Raw genomic sequence first — 27,814 nt, forward strand, 5'->3', positions numbered from 1 at the left:
TAAAGCCAAATTAGGCTTTGGCCTCAAGATAGCTCCTCTAAGTTGTTTACCTAACTGAAAGAACAGCTGGACAATTCCTTACACAGGCCTGGGCTCCTATGTGTTAAAGGATGTGTAGCACCACTGATCTCTGTCCAAAGTCAGTGCTACCCTCACCACCTGAGCAGAAACACTGAGAGAAAGGTATATACAAGTGTTATGGGAGCGCAAAATAAAACATAATTATTTAGTTATGGAGTTAGAAGAATTTTTCTTAAGAAGGTAACAAATGAGAGACAGAAAATACAGGGGTAAAAGGCATTCCAAGGTGAAGACTGGCATTTGAAAAGGTTTATCTGCACTAAGATGTAGAAAGTCACTGAAGGTGGTAATCTTTGTAAAAGAAAGAAATTCCCATCACAAAGAGAACTAAAAACACCAATATTTCACAGTATTCACTATGAATTATATTTGACTGACTCAGTAGAATAAGCACTGGGCCAGTAATTTGGTTTTAGAGTACGAGTTTAGATCAAGTTCCTTAGTTTCATCTCCTCTTCTACAAAACACATTTGACCCTCGAACTCAGGTTTGAACTTTATGGGTCCACTTTTCTACGGATTTTTTCCAAACAGTCAGGCCTCCCTATCAGCAGGTTCTACAACCACAACCAAACATGGATCACAAACACAGTATTAAGGAGACGCAAAACCCGCATATAAGGAGGGCCGGCTTTTTGTACCCACAGGTTCCAGAGGGCTGAATGAGGAACTTGCGTATGTGTGGATTTCAGTATTCAAGGAGGTGCTGGAACCAATTCCCCTCAGATACAGAGTGATGGTTATAATAAAAAATACTCTCCAGTTTTAAGAATCTACAGTAATTCTGAAGCACTAAATCAAAAGGGCAAACTCTTAAGCAGATGAACTCAATAAAAATGTTTTCTCGCCGGGCGCGGTGGCTCACGCTTGTAATCCCAGCACTTTGGGAGGCCGAGCCGGGCGGATCACGAGGTCAGAAGATCGAGACCACGGTGAAACCCCGTCTCTACTAAAAATATAAAAAATTAGCCAGGCGTGGTGGCGGGCGCCTGTAGTCCCAGCTACTCGGAGAGGCTGAGGCAGGAGAATGGCGTGAACCCGGGAGGTGGAGCTTGCAGTGAGCCGAGATTGCGCCACTGCACTCCAGCCTGGGTGACAGAGCGAGACTCCGTCTCAAAAAAAAAAAAAAAAAAAAAAAAGTTTTCTCAGTATTTTTCATTCACAAAATGTAGCACAGTGTATGTCACATAGTAGGACTCATTATTTGTCAAATGAACGTCAGCCATGGCCTGGCAACATGTTGAAATGGATGCAACAGAAGTGGAATTTCATACAGAACACTACTTTGAAATGATACGTGAATTATTTTAATTATTTATTTTGATCAAAGTCATAATGTGTAATAGGTAAGACTACTCAAAAATTCCTAAGACAAAAATGATCGTTTCCCCCTTCTGTCTTTTTCTTTTTTTTCTTTTCTTTTTTTTTTTTGAGACAGGGTCTCACTCTGTTGCTCATGCTAGAATACAGTGTCATCATCTCAGCTCACTGCAGCATCAACTTCTAGGCTCAAGTAATTGTCCCACCTCAGCCTCCCAAGTAGCTGGGACCACAGGTGCATACCACCACATCTGGCTATTTTTGTATTTTTTTGTAGAGATGGGGTTTTGCCATTTTACCCAGGCTCAGGTAACTCCTGAGCTCAAGTGATCCTCCCATGTCAGCCTCTCAAAGTGCTGGGATTACAGGCATGAGGCCACCACACCCCAGCCTCTGCTCTGTTTCTAAGCTCCTTCAGGGAATACTTTTTAAAAAAAATCCTCACTTGATATGTCCAATTCTTGCCCCCTGCCCAAGGCAGCCATCATTTACTAGTTTCTTGTACATTCTTTTTGTTGTTGTTGTTTTGTTTTTGAGACAGGGTCTCAATGCATCACCCATGCTGGAGTGTAATGGTGTGATCTCGGCTCACTGCAACCTCTGCTTCCCGGGTTCAGGCAATTCTCCCACCTCAGCCTCCCCAGTAGCTGAGACTACAGGCGTGCACCACCACAACCAGTTAATTTTTTTTTTTTTTTTTTTTGGTAGAGGAGGGTTTTCACCATGTTGGCCAGGCTGGTCTCCAACTCCTGACTTCCCAACTCCTGACCCAAGTGATCTGCCTGCTGTGGCCTCCCAAAATGCTGAGATTACAGGCGTGAGCCACCGTGCCCGGCCTCTTGTACATTCTTTTAAGGATTCAAAACATTTAAAATCCATGTGTGTTCCCCTCTCCCTCATGTTAGCACACTACAGATTATTCTACACCTTAGCTTTTCCATTTAGTAAGTGCTCTGAGATAATTCCATGTCCATATATTTAATAGCTGCCTCATTCTATGTATAACACTATATGTACAGTATTCTACTGTATAGGCACCCTAATTATTTATTTAGCTTCCTCTGAGTAACACTTAAGTTGCTTCCAATCTTGGTATTTCCAACTATGCACCAAATGTACACTTGATCCACAAGATAAATTGTTAAACTGTCCTTCCTGGAGTTAATTTCAATTTATACTCCCACTAGCAATGCATAAATGTTCCCATTTCTCAACATCTTTCTGAACCCAGTGTGTAACAAACTTTAAACACCTCTTCCAGCCAGGCGTGTTGGCTCATGCCTGTAATCCCAGCACTTTGGGAGGCCAAGACGGGCAGATTGCCTGAGCTCAGGAGTTCGTGACCAGCCTGGGCAACATGGTGAAACCCTGTCTCTACTAAAATAAAAAATAAAAATAAATTTAAAAAACTTTTCTAATCTAATGGGTGAAAAATACCTTACTACAGTTTTATTAGCATTTTTCCTTATTATAAATGCAGATGAATGAACGTGTGTGTGTGTGTATAATTTTTTTTTTTTTTTTTTTGAGACGGAGTCTCGCTCTGTCGCCCAGGCTGGAGTGCAGTGGTGTGATCTCAGCTCACTGCAAGCTCCGCCACCCGGGTTCACGCCATTCTCCTGCCTCAGCCTCCTGAGTAGCTGGGATTACAGGCACGTGCCGCCACACTGGGCTAATTTTTGTATTTTTACTAGAGACGGGGTTTTACCATGTTGGTGAGTGTATATCCTTTGCCCTTTTCCTAATGAGTTTTTCCCTTACTGCTTTATAGGAACTCTGTATACTAATTAGTTCATTTTTTAGCTGTCTCTCAGATAAAACTATATGTAAACAGCCTGTCTGGCAACACAACTTCATTTAATATTTTTCTTTCTTTTTTTTTTTTGAGACGGAGTCTCGCTCTGTCGCCCAGGCTGCAGTGCAGTGGCATAATCTTGGCTCACTGCAACCTCCACCTCCCGGGTTCAAGCAATTCTCCTGCCTCAGCCTCCCAAGTAGCTGGGATTACATGTGCGTGCCACCATACCCAGCTAATTTTTGTATTTTAGTAGAGATGGGGTTTCACCATGTTGGTCATGCTGGTCTCGAACTCTTGACCTTGTGATCCGCCCATCTTGGGCTTCCAAAGTGCTGTCACGCCACACGCCTGGCTTAATATTTTTCTATTACTTTTTTTTTTTTTTTTTTTTTTGAGACAGAGTTTTGCTCTGTTGCCCAGGCTGGAGTGCAGTGGTGCGATCTCAGCTCACTGCAACGTCCACCTCCCAGGTTCAAGTGATTCTCCTGCCTCAGCCTCTCGAGTAGCTGGGACTAACAGGCACATGCCACCATGCCCAGCTAATTTTTTTTTTTTTTTTTGTATTTTTAGTAGACTGAGTTTCACCATGTTGGCTAGGCTGATCTCGAACTCCTGACCTCATGATCCGCCCCCGCCCCCCCTCGGCTTCCCAAAGTGCTAGGATTACAGGTGTGAGCCACTGCGCCTGGCATTTTTCTATTACATTAAATCAGATAAAACAGTACCAACACTTCTGACCGACATGAGAAATGCAAGTGAATATGACTGTGATTTCAGCACAAATAAAATACATAGAGGAGACTTTTAGTTGAAATGCAACTCTGAATTTGTGTTTATTGTCTACCTGACCATATGAAAGGGTAACACATTTTAAAGGCTACTAAATTCTTCCTCTTTTTTTTTTTTTGGACAGAGTCTCAGTCTGTCACCCAGGCTGGAGTATAGTGGCATAATCTCGGCTCACTGCAACCTCTGCCTCCTGGGTTCAAGCAATTCTCCTGCCTCAGCCTCCCGAGTAGCTGGGACTACAGGTACCAGCTACCACACCCGGCTATTTTTTGTATTTTTAGTAGAGACGGGGGTTTTGCCATGTCAGCCAGGCTGGTCTCGAACTCCTGACGTAATCCGCCCACCTCAGCCTCCCGAAGTGCTGGGATTATAGGCGTGAGCCACCGAGCCTGGCCAAATGTTACTAATTTTAGAGCAATAAAGAGCAGTGTATCAGATTAAACACACTGCATTCACTTTCAGTATGGAGTACTTAAGAAATGTGTGACTCACAACCTTAAAATAGATTCACAGAAACATGACTTTCTGGTTCTGGCAACACAGTGAGACTGAGCTTATGGAGAATACCTCCCTCTTCTACTAAAAATAATCTAAATGCTAAGTAGAAATACTTTAAATAAAAATGGAAAAAACATACAGTAAAGCTTCAAAGAAAGAGGGGAAATACATCCAGGCACTAGATAAGAGGAGGAAAGAAAGCTACAGCAATAAGTGAAAGTTTACAACACAACAACAGTGTGGAGGAGGTTGAGGACCCTAGAAAAACTTTGCCATCACTGAGAAGTAGCCAGAAATCTACTTCCTGGGCTTTTTTGGGGGATGCAGTCTCCCATGAAAAACAGAAACTCGAACCTATGTTGTTCTGTGCAGGTGCTAGTCAAACGTTTATTTCAGGCATGATGTATGAAAACACAAGCTGAAAATGTTAAAAATGGGCTGGAGCACAGTGTGCCCAGCACAAATAATCAGAACTACTGTGTAAACAGATTCTCACAATCTAAGGTACACACAAGTGCCAGAAAAAAAGCAACATCCATGCTATTAAAAATAACAGGCTGGGCGCGATGGCTCACGCCTGTAATCCCAACATTTTGGGAGGCCAAGGTGGGTGGATCACTTGAGGTCAGGAGTTCGAAACCAGCCTGGCCAACATGGCGAAACCCCGTCCCTACAAAAATTAGCCGGGTGTGTTGGCGGGTGCCTGTAATCCCAGCTACTCAGGAGGCTGAGGCAGGAAGACCACTTGAACCCGGGAGGTAGAGGTTTGCAGTGAGCCGAGACTGCATCACTGCACTCCAGCCTGAGCAACAGAGCAAGACTCCAACTCAAACAAACAAACAAACAAATAACAAAAATACTCAAGGGACGGATTCTCTACCATGAGGGGTCAGCAGACACAAACAGGATGGTCAGTTCCCAAGAACTTTAAAACTGTGTATAATAAAACATAAATATGCTGAAAATAATTAAATAATCTTTTAAAGATGTTGAGGCTGGATACATAGGGTTACTACAGGATTTTCTTCACCTCTGCGTAAGTTTGAAATTTTTTCTGACTAAAACAATCAAAAAGATTTTAAAAGAAAAACAGAAGCCAGGAGAAATAAACCGTATATACAGTGAATTTTAAAAGGCAGCTTGGAGGTGGGAGAAGAGGAAGGGCTTTCAGAATTAAAAACAAAATGAAAACAGCTTTAAAATTGGAGATGGACAAAGAAAATTAACAAAACAAAAGGCATATTTGAAGAAACTACTCAGAATACAGAATAAAGAATAAGACAAAAAAAGTGGAAAAATTATAAGATACGAATACAAAGAGAAGGTCTAAGGTAATAGCCAACGGGTATTTCAGGAGAGAACAGAAAGAACGATGAGATGTTATTCTGGGATAATGGCCGAGACTCCCAGTAATGGGATAAATACCTTCAGATTGGAAAAGCACAATAAATCCCAAGCAAGATAAAATAAATTCATACCTAGATCATGGTAAAATTGCAGAATGCCAAAGACAAGAAAATTCTTAAAAGCAACCAGAGAAATGACACATTACCTATAAAGGAAGAAACAACAATATGACTGACAGTTGATTTTTCATCAGAAAACAATCAAGTAAGTATCTTCAAAGTGCTGAGAAAAACAACTGTCAGCTAGAATTCCGTAACCAAAGTGCCACACAAAAACAGGTGCAAAAAATAAAGACATTTCCAGAAAGACAGAAGTTCCCACTCATAGATCATTACTAAAAGAAACTTTTTTAGAGTGGGAAGGAAGAAGTAATGGAATAAAAGAAGTCATCAATTAGAGTATTAACAGTCCAAAACAAGAGTACTGCAAAGGACTGAGTTGGCTATTAAAGCAAAGAAGTATGAAGAGGACAAGTGTTTCCCACATCTCTTTCAGAGGATTATCTAAATTTTTGAGGACAGTTAAATGATTTTTTTCCCCCTTAATCTAACAAGTGTCTGCCTTTTAAGACCATACTTTCTAAAATCGGACAACTGAAGTATTGATTATTTGCTCCAGGAGAAAATGTTTCACTAGAATAATCAAGGATCCTAAATACTTCAATAGCTTATTATCTATCTTAAGGTAAATGGCAAGACGACATGGGTCCAATTCACTGGTATGATTTAACCAATATCTACATGCTAATAACTCACAAATTTGCTCCTTACCTAGTTGTATCTCAGTTACTTCATCTGTAAAACAGTTAATGACAGTTCTTACTTCATAGGGTTGTTGTGAAGATTAAATGAGTTAACACAAACTCTGCTTGGTACATAACCCTCAATTGTGTCACACAGCATGACACAAATCTTTCTCTTACATACCAGACCAAGTGCCTCCGACATATATTGACATCTGCATGGACCACTGGAACTTTAAATTTTACTCTTTTTTTTTGAGACACAGCTTCACTCTTCTTGCCCAGGCTGGAGTGCAATGGCGCAATCTCGGCTCACTGCAACCTCTACCTCCCGGGTTCAAGCGATTCTCCTGCCTCAGCCTTCCGAGTAGCTGGGATTACAGGCATGCGCCACCACACCCGGCTAATTTTGTATTTTTAATAGAGACGGGGTTTCTCCATGTTGGTCAGGCTGGTCTCGAACTCCCAACCTGAGGTGATCCGTCTGCCTCGGCCTCGCAAAGTGCTGAAATTACAGGCATGAGCCAACCGTGCCCTGCCTACTCATTTTTTAAAAATTAAATTTACCTTCCTGACACGATCTACCATTGATTCTGCTCCCCTACTCAATTTTCTGTCTTACAGAAAGTACTCAGTAGCCCTAGGCAGAAACCTAGGTGTCACCCTACTCTTTCTTTGGACTCATTTCCCCTGCCTTCTATATTTAGTCACCCAAGCCCCTGGAAGTACTTCATTTTGTCCAGGAAGTCAAGACTGATTTGGAAACTTTTCTCAGACAAGTAAGCATAGCATACTTTGAGAACATATATCTCCCTTCTCTTTATAGCCACTGAGAAAAAAGATACTTTCTTGTCTGGGTTTGATACATAAGGACACTGAAGGATCCAATATACAGTCTAAAAAAGTGTGAACCACAATCAATGCACTAACAAATCTACCCCCTACTGTGGAGACGACGGTCATTCAATATTTGAGCAGCATCCAACTCTTCTCTGTCATACCACACTTACTAAGCAACTTCCTGATTATGTCTTGATTCCTACGTGAGTCTATCTGCCTCCTGAAAGAGAACATACTGGTCATGTCAACAGAGTACTGCAATCTTTGTGCTAGTTATGGCTCACTGTAAATGAATTAGCTAACTTTCCTAGTTTTATGCACCAGTCACATGAGCTTCATCACTGTGGATCTAGGCTTGAAAGATGGCTCCACCCTGGTATAGTTCATAAAGCAATGAATTGCAGTAAACTCACAAGAGTAATGCTAACCCTCCCACTCCATCTTTTGGGAAATACCCCCTGACACATACACACTCCTAACTTCTCTGTAGTGTTACATGGCTGAGTATCCTTACGTATTTTGAAATACGTATATCTACTAGATCCCAAACCTGTTTCTATACTTTTTTTTTGAGGCTGGGTCTCGCTGTGTCACCCAGAGGGTGGAATGCAGTGGTGCGATGTCAGCTCACTACAACCTCCGCCTCCCGGGTTCAAGCGATTCTCGTGCCTCAGCCACCCAAGTAGCTGGGATTACAGGCATGCGTCACCGCACCCAGCTAATTTTCGTATTTTTAGCAGATGAGGTTTGGCCACGTTGGCCAGGCTGGTCTCAAACTCCTGGGCTCATGTGATCCACCCTCCTCGGCCTCCCAAAGTGCTGGAATTACAGGCGTGAGCCGCTGCACCCATCCGTTTCTATACTTACATTACTTATTTCTACTAATTATTCCCTCTGATCTCCCAGCCACCTACATTCATCCATACTACCTCTGAGTTTTCACTCTCCATTTCCCATTCCACCACAAGTTGCCAAAGTCCTACTGATTTCACCTTTTCACAGTCTCACAGTATTTTTGAAAATCTATCTTCTCAGTCTCATTTCTATTTCTATTACCCAAGTTAACCGTATCATTTCACCTCAACTACTCCAATAATCTAACTGATCTACCAGGTTTTTGGGTTCTTCTTTCTAGGATCCAGTTTACACCTTGCTGCCAGATTAATCTTAAATTCCATTGTGGGCATGTTAACTCCTGCTCAAAACGCCCAATGGCCTGTTAAAGGATAAACTTAAAGCCAGACATTGTTCTGCAGACGCAAGGTCCTGCAGAATCAGACCCTAACCTAAAGTTTCCAGGTAATTTAAATGGCAAAGAGATATTGATCCCCTCAGCGACCACCACAGCAGGGTGAGAAATCCATCTTCCTCTGTACTATACAAAGATGGTTATTTTACGTGCCATTACACAAAAGGAGTTGGGAAGCATTGTCCTAACTGACTGACATCAACCTTATGTCTATTATGACCTTTTCTGGACCAGTAGGAGGAGTGTGGAGCAACAACAATGTGCCTCCCAAAAACCTAAGTGGCACTCTAAGAAGTAATATACGTAAGTATTCTTTATGTCAGGATGCTAGGAATACAGCAGGTATTGGGAGGAAAGTTTAAAAAGCAACACTAAATATCTGCAGCACTACTCAAAGATAAAGCCACCTGAGCCCATTAATAGTCTTTCAACAGTAAGGCAGCTATACTGCGGCTAGATGCGGCACTATCAGAGTGACTGGTCATTAAGGTCATCCAACTACAGCCTCTTATTGATTTCTGTGTTCACCACGCAATCTTCTAGTGGTAATTTGGGTCCTCCTGTACATTTACCAACAAACCGTAAACATGGCTTGATCATGTCTCTGTGCCTGACTTAATCCTTGCAGCTCCTCTCTCAATAGACCAACAAATTAGATATAGAGCCCATCGGTTGAGGGAGGGACAAACCCTCAACCATGAATGTACACTACTATTTTACTCATCTAGCACCCTACTACCTCTTCCTTGTCCTGATAAGAAGAGGGAAAATCCTTCAAAGATATTTTTTTTAAAAAGTGTTATTGGGCCTTCATATGGAGCACTCATTAATGTGAATATGCTTTTCTGGATGAAAAAGGATTAACATCGGTATTTGTGCAGACTAAAAATCACATCACATAAAAGGTTTTCAAACTTTAGAGATTTAAGTCTAAAAGGAACAAAAAAGGCATAAAACCTAACACTAACTGGAATATTTGTCAAATTAATGTCATGAATTAAACAATAAGTTGTTATGACGTCAGAGAATATGGGCTTCTCACACTCAGTGGGATATGTGCCACTGTAGTTATAGTGAAAGCAAATATAAGCCTAAGGGTAGGTAGTCTATGCAACCAGGTGGTTTATTATTTTTGTGGGCTAAAGAAAATAAGGAGCTAAAACCCACAGGATAAACAGGCAAAAGAGAAAGGGAAGCAGCAGATGAAGAGAATCCAAGACTCTAAATACAAAGAGAAGAAGCATTATCTCCATGACCCAAATATTTCTCAACATCTTTTCCCAGTCCATCTGATCTCTAGCCACCACCACCCCACAACCCAGGCAAAATTACATACAGTAATATTGCTATCAACATCTGCTATAGCACAGTGGTGTCTTATAGGGAAAGGGACAGCCTTTTTGTGAGCACAGTATTACCTCGCCCCTGCCCCAAACAATTAACCACGTAAAAAAAAAAAACAGATGCAGTTGAGGAAAAATGTTCATCCTATCTTCCAACTCAGGTACTGAGGTGCTGTGACTAGACTGGTGAAGATACCTAACAGAAAGATGGTGGCCTCTGACAAGTCATGGGACAATAAAGTAAGGGTATGTGTGAGCTGCAATGTGCCAGTATTAGAGAAAATCAGTGTTTGCTCCCTCACTTCATCCAATGCAGCTTAACCAATTCCAGATGCTATTAGCAATAAACATAATGTCCAGTCTCTGAGCTCCTATGCTATATCCCCACATTTTAGCAGCTGGAAACTGAGTGGCCGTAACCACAATATAAAATGTTCTCCCTTCTGCTCCAAGATTCCCAGGGTATTCAGGTTTGGCAGAAAAGTTTAATACCTCCACTGGTGACACATACTACATTCCAAATCTGTCAATCTGCATTAAAAACAATTATACATACATCACCATCATTTAGCAACATTTCCAGGACAGTGCTGCAAAAAGAACCAAAGCAAATAAATGCCAAAGTCTATACATACTTTCTTCCCCTTAGAGAATTTACAATTTACTAGCATCCACGAGCTGTTTTAGCTACTGATTTGGGAAGGGCATCCATTTTTTAGCCATTAATTTGTGGAGGAAAAGGACAAATCATAATGAGGAAACAAAGAATTTTCCCTAAAACTGGGGGGAAAGTCAAATCTTGGTCTGGTCATAAAGTAATCAAAATGGACAGACATCCTGATACCTAATAAACGGATGTTCCGTTAAACAAAAATAGGTCAAAATTGCCTTGCTAGCTTAGTATATATGGGTCAGGTTTTGCTATGTCCTAAGAAGACTACTAAAGATAGAAAATGGTTTATACTAGCAAGGACACAAGTACACTTTGATTTGAGCTTTGCCTAAGTCTATGGCAAACTGAATTAAGCCACTACTACATTATAGAAATTATGTCATTATTTGCAGGCTAACTCTTCCATTTATAACTAACACATGCCATTTACATTTATCTCTGCAGCTGAAGTATATACAACCCCTTCCTGCCTCTAGTCTATCAGCTCTGCTATGGGGTACAAAGGGAAGAATAGTCAACAGGAATTTAAGAGCCTATGGTTAAGAAAATTATTTTGCATTTACAACTAAACTTATATGAGTTACTGATCATATTCAAATAAGCCCCCAGGGACAACATAAAAACCCTGGAAATGAAGTAGTGTTTAACAGTACATAGAGGAAAAAATAAAAATGAAGTCCTTATTCTTATGCCCTTACAGCTTATCAATACTGATCCAAATTGGACATAATTTACTTTGCGGGCAGTCACAAGAGCAACTTAGGAAACCGGTAAACTCCAGACAATATAGAACTGAACTGGATCTCATTACCAAACTTGGTGAAAAAGAAGACACTATATAAACATAATCACACATTATTACAGAGGGTAAAAAATTAGAGCAGGCTGGTCTGAAGGTAAGGAGTTATCTTGATGGTTCAGTCAGTTACAAATCAAACTCCTTGTTCTACTCTTCCCCCTTTCTCACTACTGCACTTGACTAGTCTTAAAAAGAATTTTTTTTTTAAATTCAGAAAATAATAAAAAGAAAAAAAAGAACTAGAGCAAAGGTAAGAAAGTGGGCAATATAGGAAAGAGCCATAGGTAGTTTCATGTGGCTGGAGGACAGAGAGAACAATGAGTGAGAAAAGAGGCTGAAGAAAAACGCTGGAAGGTCTCAGAGGTCCTCTTAGGGAACCCAAACTCCATGTTACATGGTAATGATTGAGTGAAGAAGCAGTAATTATTCCTTCCCCAAGTCTTTATGAGCAATACCAGTATATATTAAAACAGATAAAAGGGAGCACACTGGTTGAAGGGCGTATATATTTAAAGCCTAGATTCTTCCCCACTTACACACAAGGGAATTCAGAGAAAGGAGACATGATCTCAGAAGAACAGTGTCCTGTAAAGGAGGGCTCTACAATGAAAGGCAGTAGGAGAACTGAAAGAACACGATTCTAGAAAAGGGGAATTTGAGTTTCACAGCTAACTAGCTGCAGAACTGAGTAAATTAACACGCCTCAATTTTCTTACAATTTCCTTACCCATGTTCTATCTACCCATAACTGCACACTGGATGGTGCTAGGTAACAGAATTGAAAAGTATTAACAAGCTATAATTTGTAACTATAGAATGTAATGGTACCCAAATTGCATTTCGCAGGATGGGTGTGATTTCACCGTGCAGAAAGGGAGAGGAAATACATTAGAGTAATGGAAACAAAATACAGTGCTGTCAACTTGGCTAGAGCACAGGGAACAGAGAAATCATGAGTTTTCCTTATACCCAATTACATCTGATTATATTTTCTATAGGTGTGAGAATTTCAGATCAAGGATAAATGAATTGTTATTTCAACAAATGGTGCCAGGGCAATTGGATATCCACATGTGAAAGAATAAAATTGGACCTTTTCCTCACTCCGTATGCAAAAAGGAACTGAAAATGGACTAAAGACCTAAACACAGGAGCTAAAATGATAAAACTTGGAAGAAATCATAAGTATTTATCTTCATGACCTTGGACTAGGCAATGGTTTCTTAGATCTTATACCAAAAACACAAGCAACCAAGAAAAAAAAGGACTTCAAAATTAACAATGTTTCTGCTTCAAAGGACACTAACAAGACAATCCACAGAACAGGAGAAAAACATTTGCAAATCATGTATCGGATAAAGGTCTAGTATCCATAATATATTTTTTTAAAAAAAGATTACAACCTAATGATAAAAACACAAATAACCCAATTTTAAAACAAGCAAAGGATTTGAACAGACATTTCTCCAAAGAACATATACTAAGGGCCAGTAAGTACATGATACCATTTCATATCCACCAGGATTGGTGAGGATGTAGAGAAACTGGAAATCTCTTACACTGTGGTGGGAATGTAAAATAGTATAGCCACTTTGGAAAACAATCTGGCAGTTCCTAAAACATTAAGCAGGTACATACACAAGAGAAATGAAAACATGCCCAAGCAAATTCTCACAGCAGCATTCTTCTTAACAGCCTAAAGGTAGAAGCAACCTTTTGTCCATCGATGGACAAAAGATTTTTAAAAAGTAGTATTTTGTTTTGTTGTTTTTGGAGACGGAGTCTTACTCTGTTGCCCAGGCTGGAGTGCAGTGGCCTGATCTCGGCTCACTGCAAGCTCCGCCTCCTGGGTTCACGCCATTCTCCTGCCTCAGCCTCCCAAGTAGCTGGGACTACAGGCGCCCGCCACTATGCCCGCCTAATTTTTTTTGTATTTTTAGTAGTGACAGGTTTTCACCATGTTAGCCAAGATGGTCTCCATCTCCTGACCTCGTGATCCACCCACCTCGGCCTCCCAAAGTGCTGGGATTACAGGTGTGAGCCACCGCGTCCATCCAAAACAGGTAGTATTTCTATACAGGGTAATATTATTCAAAGCACAAAATTCTGATACATGTTTCAACATAAACATTATGCAAAATGAAATAAGCCAGACACAAAAAGACAACTATTCTATAATTCCACTCACATGAGGTACCTAGTCAAATTCATAGAAAGTAGAATGGTAGTTGCCATGGGGGAATGGGGAGCTTCTGTTTAATGGGTATAGAGTTTCAGTTTTGCAAGATGAAGAGTTGCAGACGATGGTTGCTGGTTGCATTGCATGACAAAATGAATGTACTTAATACCACTGAACTGTAGCTTAAGAAGGGTTAAAATGCTAACCTTTATGTTATGTGTATCTTACCATACTATAAGAGTTTTATTTAAAAAAGGTCAGGTGTGGCGGCTCACACTTGTAATTCCAGCACTCTGGGAGGCCATGCGGGAGGATCATCTGAGCCCAGGAGTTTGAGACCAGCGTGGGCAACAAAGTGAGACCTTGTCTCTAAAAAATTAGCTGAGGGTGGTGGTGCACACCTGTAATCTCAGCTATTTGGGAGGCTGAAGTAGGAGGATCCCTTGAGCCCATGAGTTTGAGGATGCAGTGAGTCATGATCATGTCATTGTACTCCAGCCTGGGTGACAGAGTGAGACCCCCTGCCAAAAAAAAAAAAAAAAAAAGTTCTGATGCAAGCTACAACACAAATAAACCTTGAGGGCATCAGGCTAAGTGAAAGAAGCCAGACACAAAACACTACATATTGTATGATTCTGTTTATAGGAAACATCCAGAAGAGGCAAATCTATAGGGATAGAAAGCAGATTAGTGGTTGTCAGGAGCTGAGGTAAGGGAAGATAGTGAATGACTATTAATGGATATAGAATTTCTTTCTGTGGTAATGAAAACGTTCTGGAATTAATAATGATGGCTGCACAACTTTGTGAATAAACTAAAAACCACAGAATCATATTTAAAAAGGTAAAATTTATGGTATTTGAATTATATTTAATTTTAAAATATATGTAAACACTCCAAGTTTTTACATAAGGACAATGAAAAACAAGATAGCTTCTCTAATAAGGATAGTACTTGCAACTAAGCCAAATTATTTTGTAAACATTTCTTTGAAACTTTAAGGAAAGGAGGTAAGTCTCCTTACAGAAACGAATTCTAAAGAGGGAAATTATTTGTGTAGCAATCATCACTATGACTTTTAAATATATGTGCCTACATTTTTTAGAGTTGTCTTTGTTTCATTTTGTTTTTTGAGACAGAGACTTGCTCTGTCACCCAGGCTTGAGTGAAGTGGCAGGAAGACGGATCACTGCAGCTTAAACCTCCTGGGCTTAAGAGATCCTCTTGCCTCCACCGCCAGTTAGCTCACAGGCACACACCACATCCCCAGCCAATGTTTTGATTTTTTTTTTCTTTTGGTAGAGACAGGGTCTCACACTTTGTTGCCCAGGCTGGTCTCGAATTCCTGGACTCAAGCAATCCTCCCGTGTTAGCCTCCCAAATTGCTGGGGTTATAGGTGTGAGCCACCCTGCCGCAGCCTATGTTTATTTTAGATGTTCAAAACAACAAACAAAAATAACACACTAGAAAAAATGACCAGAGAATACGTGTTAAATGAGAAATAGTTCAGGGCTTTTATAAATTTGTGACCTCCACCCCTCCCCTTAGTCCTTTTTTCCCCATAAACTCTGATTATAAATTCTACTACCACAGGAAAAAAGAGGAATACATCCTTCTGAAAAAATAGTATTTGAGAATCTACACTAATAATCTTAGTAGGTCCTTTAAAGACTCAACAGACTTGGGGGCTAAATATGTTGCTTTGGTATCCTGATATAAATTTAAAACTACAGTAGTTTCATCAATAGCTAAAATAAGTTTATAAACATGTACCAGGCCATTTTGATTACAAGCAGAAATGTTCAGAAACCTCTCCTGGACAAAAAATAAATCACTAAGTGCTTTTTGGTATCTGTATAAGAAGGATCACCTTCCAGAGATGTACAGCTGATCATAAACAACAAAATAGAGGTATACAACCTTAAATCCTCTCTGCTGAGTTATTCAAACTGCATCAGTGTACACTGTACTATTTAAAACAGCAACAAATAAGGCATGAAAAACCCTAACAATACAGTAACACCAAAAAAAGGTATTAAATGTTTAAATGTTACATGTGCACTTGAGCCCAGGAGGCAGAGGTTGCAGTGAACCGAGATCGTGCCACTACATTCCAGCCTGGGAGACAGAGGGAGACGCTGTCTCACCAAAAAAAAAAAAAAAAAGAGTTACATGTAAAAAAATAAAAAATACATTAAAAATTTAATTATGTAAAAAGTAACTTCTACAGAGCATAGCTATATTTAATGGGATATTCTATCCTTCCAAATGGTGGTCTCTACAATCAGGCACCAAATAATCAAAAGTATTTTAAACCCGTAATGTAACCTTTCCAACCTCTTCACTAATCCATCAGAATCCTAAGAGGGCAAACACTAGCACTGAAGATCTAAAAACTATATTCCCAAATGACTGGAAATAGTACCAGGCTGAAAGATCAGAACACCTAGTATAAGTATGTTTAACTGCAGATGTTTAACAACTGTAGTTTTTAAAAGAGCAAAAATTCTGTGAGCTGCATTCAAGTAATGTTTGGTGGAATGTACAAAACAGAAGGGAAAATGGAATACTAATTATTGAAGAACAACAGCAGTAAGAGTTATTCAGGAATAAAATGTCTAATCTGATGATCCGTATAGCTTATGGCTTTAAAGTATTTTCACACACTTCTCCATTTATTTCCTGCAATCACTGTGACATGACGTTCACAATCTATAACCATTCTTTAAGAAAGCATTTAAATTTATGTAAGTTCTTATCATCATGGTCTCACCACTTGCACCATTATTTTTCCATTTCTCTAAGTAAAGCCTGTAGCAAAGGTACAGGAGAGAGAATGTTCAAATGAAGAGTATCGTACAGAATATGTATTCAGTACCACACTGTGCCAAACCCAACTGGATACTGTAGTAAAACATCCAGATGACAAAGAGATCATGAAATACTACTCATCTGGATAGAAAAACATGTAAACTGACAATCAAAGGTTGGTATGAAGACAAGTTTCACTGATAAATACTTTGACCAATGCTGGTTAACAGCTAACCTGACTTATTGCCTCCAAAAGCTGTGTATTTTTAAAACCTAAATGCAACCAGCTCTGAAAGACCATTATCCATATTTTTCATGGATGTCAACTCTGCTTTTTGGTCAGGTATTGGGAGGGGCAAGTGAAGAGATTATTAACTTCATATTATCCTTCTCAACACAAGAAAGCAGAAAGACATTCCAACATACCAGTTCTTTAGCTGGTTTCCAGGAATTAACAGGTACTTTTATTACCCAATGTCTAATATCAACTACTCTCCTTTCTTCATTATCACATCTGTGATTTTCCTGGTCTTCAAACCTATATTCCTAGGGATAAGATGGGGTGCAGGGGCAGATAAATGGGAAGGGTGGGGAAGGTTTTACAAATTCCGTTATCACCACATATGATGACTACTCAGAAAATCAACTGCTCAATCACCCAAACACAGTAATAAAATTCTTGTAGAACAGCAGTTCTACTATTAACTTCAGTAATTAAATTCCCATAGGGCAAAGTATAGTCTGGGAACCCCTAGTGGTCTCCCCTATATCCTTTGTGGGGTGGAGAGGAGACAAAGTAAAACCACTTTCATATTTCTAAGATATTTGCTTTTTTCCCCACTGTCATTTTCTCACAAGTGGAGTTTTCCAGAAGCTACAGAAGGTGGAATACTACAGTAGGTTGAATGAAAAGCAATGCCGCTATTCTCATTCAATTTTTTGTTAAAGTTATTTTATTTCCTAAAAACGGGTCCTGAGATCAAGTTTGTGAACCACTATCTTAGAGTATGGCCAATTAAGAGGTCTTACACAGCATCTGGTAACTCCATCAATCTACTTAGCACTCATCACCCAAACAAAAAAGTGATGGTGCCAGTCATGTCTCCTAAGTGGGGATCAATACCGTTCTATACATTCTCATATCTTGAGGGTAACAAGACACAGGCTACACTATCTTCTTGCTATATATATTAAAAACACTCAACCAGTGATGTGAAATATCATAACCCCAATATATGGCAACTAACAATTACAGTGAACACCCACATACCCACCACCTGGATCCTACCATTAACCTTTTGCCATACTTGCTTTATCAGATACCCATCCATTTCTAGCAGTTATAAACTGAAGCCATCAGTACATGCATATCACTAGTTTTTTTTCAAAGCAAAATTTACATACAAAATGCACAAATCTTGGGTGTACATTTGCTGAGTTTTGACAAATGTATAAAACCCAAACCCATATCAACTAAAGAATACAATTATCCATTCTACTATAAAGACACATGCACACGTATGTTTACTGCAGCACTACTCATAATAGCAAAGACTTGGAACCAACCCAAATGCCCATCAATGATAAACTGGATCAAGAAAATGCGGCATACATACGCCATGGAATACTATGCAACCATAAAAAAGAATGAGTTCATGTCCTTCGCAAGGACATAGATGAAGCTGGAAACCATCATTCTCAGCAAACTAACACAGGAACAGAAAACCAAGCACCGCATGTTTTCACCATAAGTGGGAGTTGAACAATGAGAACACATGGACACAAGGAGGGGAACATCGCACACTGGGGCCTGTCAGGGGGTGGGGGGTTAGGGGAGGAATAGCATTGGAGAAATACCTAATGTAGATGATGGGCTGATTGGTGCAGCAAACCACCATGGCACGTATACACCTATGAAAGAAACCTGCACGTTCTGCACATGTATCCCAGAACTTAAAGTATTAAAAAAAAAAAAAAATACAATTATCCCAGAAGCCTGCCCCTTCCCAATCTCTGCCTATTCTCCCACAGAGGCCATTATTCCTGATTTTTTTTTCCTACCATAAACAAGTTGCGTTTGTTCTAAAATTTCATATAAATGGAATCACACACACTATGTACTTTTTCATGCAAACTTTCACCTAGCATGTTTTTGAAATTCATCCATATTGTAGTATCAGTGGTCCATTCCTGTTAATGCTGAGTAGTATTCCATTTATGAATACATCAGTGTTTATCAATTTTCCTACTATTGGATTATTTCTAGTTTTCTGCTCTTAGAATAAAGCGGTTATTAACATTCTTGTACCTATGAGTCTTGGCCCCATGCATCACTCCCTCTTGCGTAAACACCTAAGAGTGGAATTTCTAAGGGAGGAAAAACTTATAATAGGAAATTTTAAAAGTACACAGGAGAACAGAGAATAGTACAACAAATTCCAATTAAAGCCAGCTGCAACTATATTAATTCATAGACACTCCTGTTTCATCTGTATTCCCCCAATTACTTTGAAGTCCTAGGTATTATCATTTTGTCTTTAAATACTCAACATGCAAACAATGCTTGCAAATCTAGTAATTTATCATATTTATCACTGACTTACCTATGGATTAAGAGTTTAATTAAAGTAGCAACGGATAAACTTTGCTTCTCTTCACATCTTTTAAATGATGTCTCTCTAGCACCCCCCGATATCCAGAAAGTCAATGGTATAAACTGAGATATGTTTTCTGTTGCTATTTGGAAAGAATTAGTGCTAAATACAAAAATTGGTCTTAATGATAAAAATAGAGAACATTAACACAGCCAACCAGATTTCCCAACTGCCAAACCAACACCTTGACTCAACTAATCCCATGCTATGGTATCATGTTCTAAATGAAACTACATGAGACTTATAAATACTAGTTCTCTTAAGCAGTCCTTTGTGAGAAGGGAGGCGGTCCTCATACATCCAATACTGAACAAGGAGATAACATATTAAACCTTCTGGTCACCAGATTTTTGTTAGCCTTAAAAACTTGCTTGTGCTGGAAAGGGTTAGGGGAAATGAATGACCTTCTCAACCACTGCTGATGACAGTATATATGCATACCTTTTCAGAAGGCTATCTGGAAAAAACCGCAAGTCTTTTGATTTGGAAATTCCATTTCCGAGAACTTAAGTAAATCCTAGCATAAAGCATGCAAGAACAATCTTCTTCCCAGTGTTGTTTGCAGAAAAATTGTTTACAGTGTTCACCACCAGGTTAAAAGTCTGAACCACGGCCAGGTGCGGTGGCTCACGCCTGTAATCCCAGCACTTTGGGAAGCCGAGGCGGGAGGATCACCTGAGGTCTGAAATTCGAGACCAACCTGACCAACATGGAGAAACCTCGTCTCTACTAAAAATACAAAATTAGCCGGGTGTGGTGGTGCATGCCTGTAATCCCAACTACTTGTGAGGCTGACGCAGGAGAATTGCTTGAACATGGAGGCAGAGGTTGAGGTGAACCAAGATTGCGCCACTGCACTCTAGCCTGGGCAACAAGAGCAAAACTCTGTCTCAAAAAAATAAATAAATAAATACATAAATAAATAAAAAATAAAAAACAACAACAAAAAAGAAAGTCTGAACCACATATGCCAAGCTACTATGATGGAAGGGAGTATATTTGCCGTTCATCAACTTTCACTGCATCTAATAGATTTCAATATAATTGCACTCTGTACGAAGTCTTTAAAAGAGCAAATTCTCAGGGCTTTGGAGACAGCTATGAAGAAGTGGCACTTTGAAAATATAGGACCCGGCCGGACACAGTGGTTCATGCCTGTAATCTCAGCACTCTGGGTGGACTGCTTGAGCTCAGGAGTTCAAGACCAGCCTGGGCAACATGGCAAAACTTTATCTCTACAAAAAATACAAAAATTAGCCAGGCATAGTGGCAAGTGCCTGTAGTCCCAGCTACTCCGGATGCTGAGGTGGGAGGATGGCTCGAGCCCGGGACGTGGAGGTTACAGTGAGCCCAGATGGCTCAACTGCACTCCAGCCTAGGCCACAGAACCAGACTGTCTCAAAATTAAAAACAAATCAAGCCAAACAAAAAATAGGACCCACTGAATAAGTTTCAGTAAGGTGAACTGTAGAGTTTGAACAGCACATACACAATAATGACAAGGGGAAAAATGACAAGTCTAGCTAGACAAGAGGTTCAGGTAAGATACCAACACGTTAGGAAGAAGCCAAAGGACAGCATGACACAATCCAATACAACTTAATGCAGCTCATTTTATTTATGGACTAATCCAAGGTATCTCAACCTTGGCATTATTGGCATGGGGGGGCTGGGGTCTTTGTTAGGGAGTGTCCTGTGCACCGCATGATGTTTAGTAGCATTCAGGCCTCTACCCACTAGACATGAGCAGCACGTTCCTTCAAGTCTTAACCGAAAATGTCTCCAGATGGTGCCAAAATTCTGCTGGGGGCAGTGGGGAGTGCGCAAAATCACCTGGTGGAGTAACACCAACCTAACTGTAAACTTACAATATTCTATTCCACTCTTTTTTTTTTTTTTTGGAGACAAGAGTTTCGCTCTGTCGCCTAGGCTGGAGTGCAATGGCGCAATCTCGCCTCACTGCAACCTCTGTCTCCCGGATCGTAGCAATTCGCCTCAGCCTCCCAAGTAACTGGGATTACAGGTGCCCGCCACTACACCAGGCTAATTTTTTGTATTTTTAGTAGAGACAGGGTTTCATCATGTTGCCCAGGCTGGTCTCGGGTGATCCACCTGCCTTGGCCTCCCAAAGTGCCAGGATTACAGGCGTGAGCCACCGTGCCCAGCCCATTTCATTCTTTAAAAAACAACAACAAAAACGCTGGCCAGGGCGCATCTCTACTAAAAATACAAAAAATTAGCCAGGCATGGTGGTGCATGCCTATAATCCCAGCTACTCGGGAGGCTGAGGCAGAAGAATTGCTTAAACCCGGGAGACAGAGGTTGCAGTGAGCTGAGATGGTACCACTGTACCCCAGCCTGGGTGGCAGAGCAAGACTCCATCTCAAAAAAAAAAAAAAAAAACCCAAAGCCCCCAAAACTCTTGCCTTTAAGGAGCCTACAATCTAAGGGCAAACCCTGCAACGTCAATGAGTTTTTAAATCTTATTACAGTATTGTGTGTATAAGAAAGTCTTCAATATTACAGACTGGGAGTTTTGTCCATCACAGATCTAACTTCCTTCCTCGTTAGAAGCATTAATGTCTTATATTTATTAAAATACACAAATTCCTCAAAACAGAAATTCACACCATAGTCTTAAGTGAGCTGCCTTGTACTTAGGGCCTACGGTGTTTCAGGTCCTAAGCAGTTACGCCACTTGGGTTCAAATCCTTGCTCTTAACACTTACTAGCTTTGTAATCTTGACCACATTACTAACTTCTTTATGCCTAATTTTCCTCAGCTTTGAAACAGAAATACTATCAACCTACCTTAGGGGAGCAAAGTGAGTATAAAGTGCGTAAAACAGTGTTTAGTGTGCAGTGAATACCTGTTAATTATGAGCCATTATTCTAACTACAAGCCTATAAAGGCAGGCACCATCATCATCAATTTACAGAAGAGAGTCTGAGGGATTAAGAAATTTGCCAGTGTCCACAAAAATAAAAGGTAATGCAGCAACGATTCAAAAATTGATTCAGAGCCCATACTTTTTCCATTGTGTCAATAAAATCACATTCAGATTCATTAATATGAAGAAAAACGTATCAGTCTTACTAAAAAATAATGACCAGCGTTAAGACATTATTAAAAGAGATTAAATTTAAACACAACTAAATTCAAGCATACTGCTCAATTAAGGTTACAAAGCTTTTACACTAAGAGACAACTTTCAGAGATTCTCTATGTACTATTTTAACTCTCATTTTTAAAAACTGTAATATGCACCTTAGTTTCTGAAATTGTTTATGCATTATGCTGAAGCAATTTACTGAAATTCTACTAGAACTGATGTACAGGAGAGGATAATACGATGTCTAAGATAGAAATTATCTTGTATACACTCAAACTGCCTGGTTCTTATTCCAAGGTCACTGACTTTGTAAATGACAGATTTTGTTCCCGAGTCCCAGAGGGGCTTTGTGAACCCCTCTAACTTTTTCCATTTGCCCTTCCCTCATACCCAAGTTCTTCTTAATGACTCCTAAACATCTTACCTGTAATATTTAAGCCCAGGGTTTGTTTTTGTTTTCAGAGTCTCGCTCTGTGGCCCAGGCTGGAGTGCAGTGGCGTATCTCGGGTCACTGCAACCTTCGCCTCCCGGATTCAGGCGATTCTCCTGCCTCGGCCTCCCAAGTAGCTGGAACTACAGGCATGTGCCACCACGCCTGGCTAATTTTTTTGTATTTTTAGTAGAGACGGGGTTTCACCATGTTGGCCAGGCTAGTCTCCAACTCCTGACCTCAGGTGATCCACCAGCCTTGGCCTCCCAATGTGCTGGGATTACAGGCATGAGCCACCACATCCAGCCAAAGCCCAGTTTGTCTAAATTTTGCTCTTCCCAACACTCAGTAAGATCACCAATGACTTCTGCCTCACTTCTTTCTGAAGCCATTTCCCTAAAGTCACCAGTTTTCAACCTGTCATGTATTCTTCAATCTGGACTTTAAAAACTACTCATTTAAGAGATGGAAGGATGTCAGAGCAGAGCAGAATGGCTAGGACCTAACGTTACTCTAAAGCCCCAAACTATGAGAACTGGAAGAGACTTAGAAAGTTTAGCCCAAAGCCTTCGGTTTTACAATGACACTGAAAGACAGCTCTAACTGAATGAAATCTTCTCTAACTCCCCTCATCTTAGAGAGTCTGGTCCACTTACAGTTCTTTACTCTTGGATTTTAACATTTTTTTCTGCTTCCATGGTTCAGTAACCTCTTTCAATACCGTGATTATCGAAAGGGTTGAGAGTTGTTCACAGAGTTATTTTGAATACATGGTTCAAGTAATTCTGCCCCAACCTACTCTATGAAAAGTTAAAGAAGAGGCTGAGAATATCTGCTCTTTTCTATCAAAAATTTGGCTATCCTTCATGTTACTTTAACTAGTCTTCTATAATCACCAAGTTAGTCTCACCTCCTCCACACCAAATCTTTCTTCCTGTTCACCAAAGGAAAAAAAGAAAACCCTATATTAGCATGCATGTTCAAAAACTTTAGGTGTTACTCTACTTTCCTAGACTCCTTATTAAATTACTAACTCATCACTTATCACTTGTCTTATAACTTCCTTGTCTGTCAGTTCAGATCACAGACTGGTTAGTTAGCACTCAAACCACGAATTCTAGACGCTGCTACGTGTACAGTGGTGCTGACATCTGTAATCCCACGACTCTGGGAGGCCAGGTCATGAGGACTGCTTGAGGCCAGAAGTTCAAGACCAGCCTGGGCGTAACAAGACCCCATCTCTACAATAAATAAATAAAACTTTAAAAAAACCAGTTTCCCATCAACCAAATGAAGAAACCCCCCTTACTCCAACCTTCTATAAATGATGATGCCTGCCTTCCTTTCCAGGCTTGTCTCCTGCAACAACTCTACACATGAACTCTGCTCCAGCCACGCCGACACATTGTTCCCTGAAAAAGCCCTATCCCGGATATTCCTTCGGCCTTTAATACTGACACCTCCACCAGCCTCTTCCCTCAATGTTCACCCCAAAAAAATGATATCTTTGTGAAGCCTTTTCAAAGGTTTCTAATTCCTTCAGACTACATAGCATTGTGTTCATTAACCATCTGATGGGAATATTGTGTTATTTATGTTTGTGTATGTCTCACATGCTCTCTAAATTATAAATCATCAGAGGGCAAAATCCACGGTTCTGTTTTGTTCTTCCCCATATTGCTCAGAGCACAGTGCCTGGCACACAGAAAGCTCTCAATACAGTTGCCAACTTGAAGAAGTGCTTTCCCAAGATATTTTTCATAGGTTGGCCACCAAGCCCCAGTTAGCCTCTTCAGCCATTTTATGAATATTTCATTTATGCCTTAGTGTCTCAGATGCATCAAGCGAAACTATTCTATTTCTTCTCAGTATATAAAAGAGACCGTCCTAAATTCAGGGGTTGTCCCCATTGAAATGGTCTGTATGAAAGTTCTATTCTAATAACACCTGGTCTCTCTCTCAAGCTACATACCAACTAAGTAAAACTCTTCCCCGACTTACGCCATCATAAAAAGCAGAATTTATAAGAGCCACAAAATAAAACGAATATTCCTCTGGCTCAGAGTCACCTTGCTCGAGAACAAGAAAAATCATGCGGTGATTCTGAATTGCTTCAAGGTAACTAACTGAAAAGTAATAAACTGACAGAGATTGAAATATGCTGTGAGGGCACCCAAAATACATATATAGAAAACCTTAACATATAGAATTCTTATGAGTCTTCCCCTTGGTAACAGATAATGCTGTTAACAGCCATTAACATATGTTACTCAAGTTGAAGTCTACCATTACCTTCAAGTTGGCAAATTTTTTTAATACAAGCAATTCAGTCCAAAAAGCTTTTACAAGTGCTTCTTCAATGCCAAGCAGGGACTGGAAGCTAAGAGCACACGGATGAATACAACGAAGTTTTGACTTCATAAAGTAAATAATCTCAAGTTTTCTCCACTTTAGTACACGCTCTTGTCCGCATTACTTTCTTTGCCTCTTTACCAGTTATTTCCATCAGCCATGATTTTGTCCGGACCGCCTGTCATCGTATTAAAAAAGTTTCGTGTTTTTTTTTTTTAAACAAGGGGTGGGGAACATATTCCCTGCCCCAACATTCTGATGAGATGAAGAAAGAAGGCTTGGGGGGTCGGGGAGGGGGCCAGGGAGAAATTATTTCTTCCATTCCCTTTTGAAAAATCGCCAGTCTAGTATGCTTGTTTATCAAAGCCCACCTAAAATATGATGTGCACAAACACCTCAAAAATAAGTAGGCCTCTTGTAAAAGTGACAAAGAAAGGCAAACCATATCAGATTATTTCCCATTTTATTCATAGAAATGACTCTTTGCAGCACTGAAACATTTAAAAACACTCCTGGATATAATGCTGGTATTTCAATTTTAAAAACTTATCCTACGGATCAAAAGATACATGCAATGACAAAGCTAAAAATGTTCTCTCTCACTAATAAGGCTGAATCACAGCAGCCACCTACTCCACCCAACAATCGTCCTTGCTAAGACTGGACAGTTCAAAACCTGGAAAGCTTTCCTTGTCTGCTCCACAATGGAAACGAATGCAACACTAGTGTTCAAGCACAGGTGTGCAACAGCAAGGAAATGTTATTAAATGTTGAAATTTACCAGGACATTGTGTTCTTCAGATACAGCTGTGTCCTTTTCACATTTCCCGAACTCCCCTCCTCTCCTGTTTATGGGGGGTGGGGGGGAGCGCAACAGATACTCCTACTTGAAAAATACAGTATCTGTTCAGATTTTCGAAGTAAATTTCCATTCCTGGGTTTGGGAAAAAATCCCTACTACACTGTCTGTAACAAAAAGGTGCCTGCGCCTTCTTTCAACTGCCTAAAGCTTGTGAACCGACTCAATACATTTAAAGGGCTCACAGATCTCAGGACGCAGTCTCCCCGCACAAGAAACTTAAAAACGCCTTTCAGTCTCGCAGAGACCTACTTGGATGTTTCCAAGTTCTATCGTTTGGCAGCTACCCAGCATCTGGGGGGGAAAAAAAAGGACTTATCCTGGGAAAAGCGGCTTCTTGAGTCTCAAGAACCGGAGGGACAGAGTAGAGAAGTCAGGGCTCACCTGAAACCCTCCACCTCGGCAGACAGTCCGGCAAGCCCCAGCTCACGTTTCTTTCCGTGCCCGCGAAACTCTCAATGAAAAGCATCGCACAAAAGGCCTCCCCTGCTCCCCGCGCCGAGGACTCACCAGGACCGTGGTGCAGATGGATCTCAGCTCGGACTCCACTTTCTCCCGATAGTCCTTAATCAGCTGCAGCTTCTTGTCGGAGGTGTCGGTCTTCTGCTCGATGCTAGAGATGACCCTCCAGGCGGACCTGCGGCCCCCGACCACGTTCTTGTAGGCCACGGAGAGCAGGTTGCGCTCCTCGTTGGACAGCTCGGCGCCCTGCTCGGTCACTGCCTTCATGCAGGTGGCCATGTCATCGTAGCGCTCGGCCTGCTCGGCCAGCTTGGCCTTCTGGATCAGCTCAGTCTTCTCCATGGCGGGCGCGGGGCCGGGGCCGGGGCGGAGGGCGAGGAGAGCGAGGGCGAGCGCCGACCCGGAGCGGGAGGAGCCTCGAGAGCTGCGGAGGGGCGGGGCGGCGAGACGAGAACAAAAAGCAGGGAGGGAGCGCCGTCAGACAATGCGGCCCGCCGCCCGCTTTTGTCTCCCGCACACGCGGCCGCTTAAATTTCCCTCTCCCCCGCCCCCGCCCCCGCTGGGCGCCCGGGGAGGCTGCGGCCCGCGGCTGGAGGAGGCGGGGGCGGCGCAGAGGCCCCGCGCGCAGGGAGCCCGAGCCGCGGCCGCTCCCGCCACCCCCGCCCGGCCGGCCCAAGATGGAAGCGACCGTTGGCCCCGCACCTTCCCGCCCGGAGCCGTCCCTGAGGGCAGCGGCATCGACAGCCGGCTGCTCTCAAGGGCGGCACTTCCGCCCGGCCCTCAATCCCAGCGCGGCTGGAGGAGGCCCGCGGGCCGACCCAGGCGCTCACCTTCACGTCTCCGCGGCCGCGACGCGAGTCCCACCACTTTGATCTGCTTTTGGCTTTAGCTGAGGACCCTCCCGTCTCAGCCTACCCCGGAGCCGATGGGCGGTCCACTGCCCAATGATGCGCCGAGTTTGCCCCGAGAGTCCCGCCCCCGGCGCGCCGCTGGCCAATGAGGACCGAGCGCGCGGAAGGGGGCGAGGGAGGCGGAGCGGGAGGGAACGCGGAGGCTAGGAGGGTGGGTCGGCGCGGGGAAGTTCGGTTGGCCGGCAGGCTGCGGCTTCGGCCACGGGGTTTCCTCCAATTAGATCCAGGGTAAAAGGACGTCACTGTTGCCATGGCGATGCCGTTACCAACTCCCCTCAGCCTCCCCGCCACCCCGGCACTTCTGGGTGCGGCACGAGACCCAGAGGCGCGCACGACCTTCGAGGCGGCGGCTGCGTCTCCCGCTGCGGATGGTGCATTGCATCTCAAGGGCTCTGGCCGAGGCTGGACTTCGAAGGGTGACATATTCAGCTGTTGTAGAGCACAGGGGCCTTTCTTTCCTCCACCTTTCTATCCGTGACAAAGGTTTGGATCCCAAGACACTAA

At 41.7% G+C, this 27,814-nt stretch overlaps 1 protein-coding gene across 1 annotated transcript in view; it reads right to left on the minus strand.

Annotated features, from left to right (window-relative positions):
• The window catches only part of YWHAQ (tyrosine 3-monooxygenase/tryptophan 5-monooxygenase activation protein theta), a 47,676-nt gene extending 20,317 nt beyond the window's left edge, over positions 1 to 27,359 (minus strand). The window contains exons 1-2 of the mRNA XM_012497666.2: positions 27,230 to 27,359; positions 26,448 to 26,823 (exon numbers count right to left, since the gene is read on the minus strand). Coding sequence (XP_012353120.1) covers positions 26,448 to 26,741 — 294 coding nt within the window. The 5' untranslated portion in view covers positions 26,742 to 26,823; positions 27,230 to 27,359. The remainder of the gene's footprint in view (positions 1 to 26,447; positions 26,824 to 27,229) is intronic.
• Positions 27,360 to 27,814: the final 455 nt, after the last annotated feature.

This window comes from Nomascus leucogenys, chromosome 19 (genome assembly GCF_006542625.1).
Source record: "Nomascus leucogenys isolate Asia chromosome 19, Asia_NLE_v1, whole genome shotgun sequence".
NCBI classification, from domain to species: Eukaryota; Metazoa; Chordata; class Mammalia; order Primates; family Hylobatidae; genus Nomascus; species Nomascus leucogenys.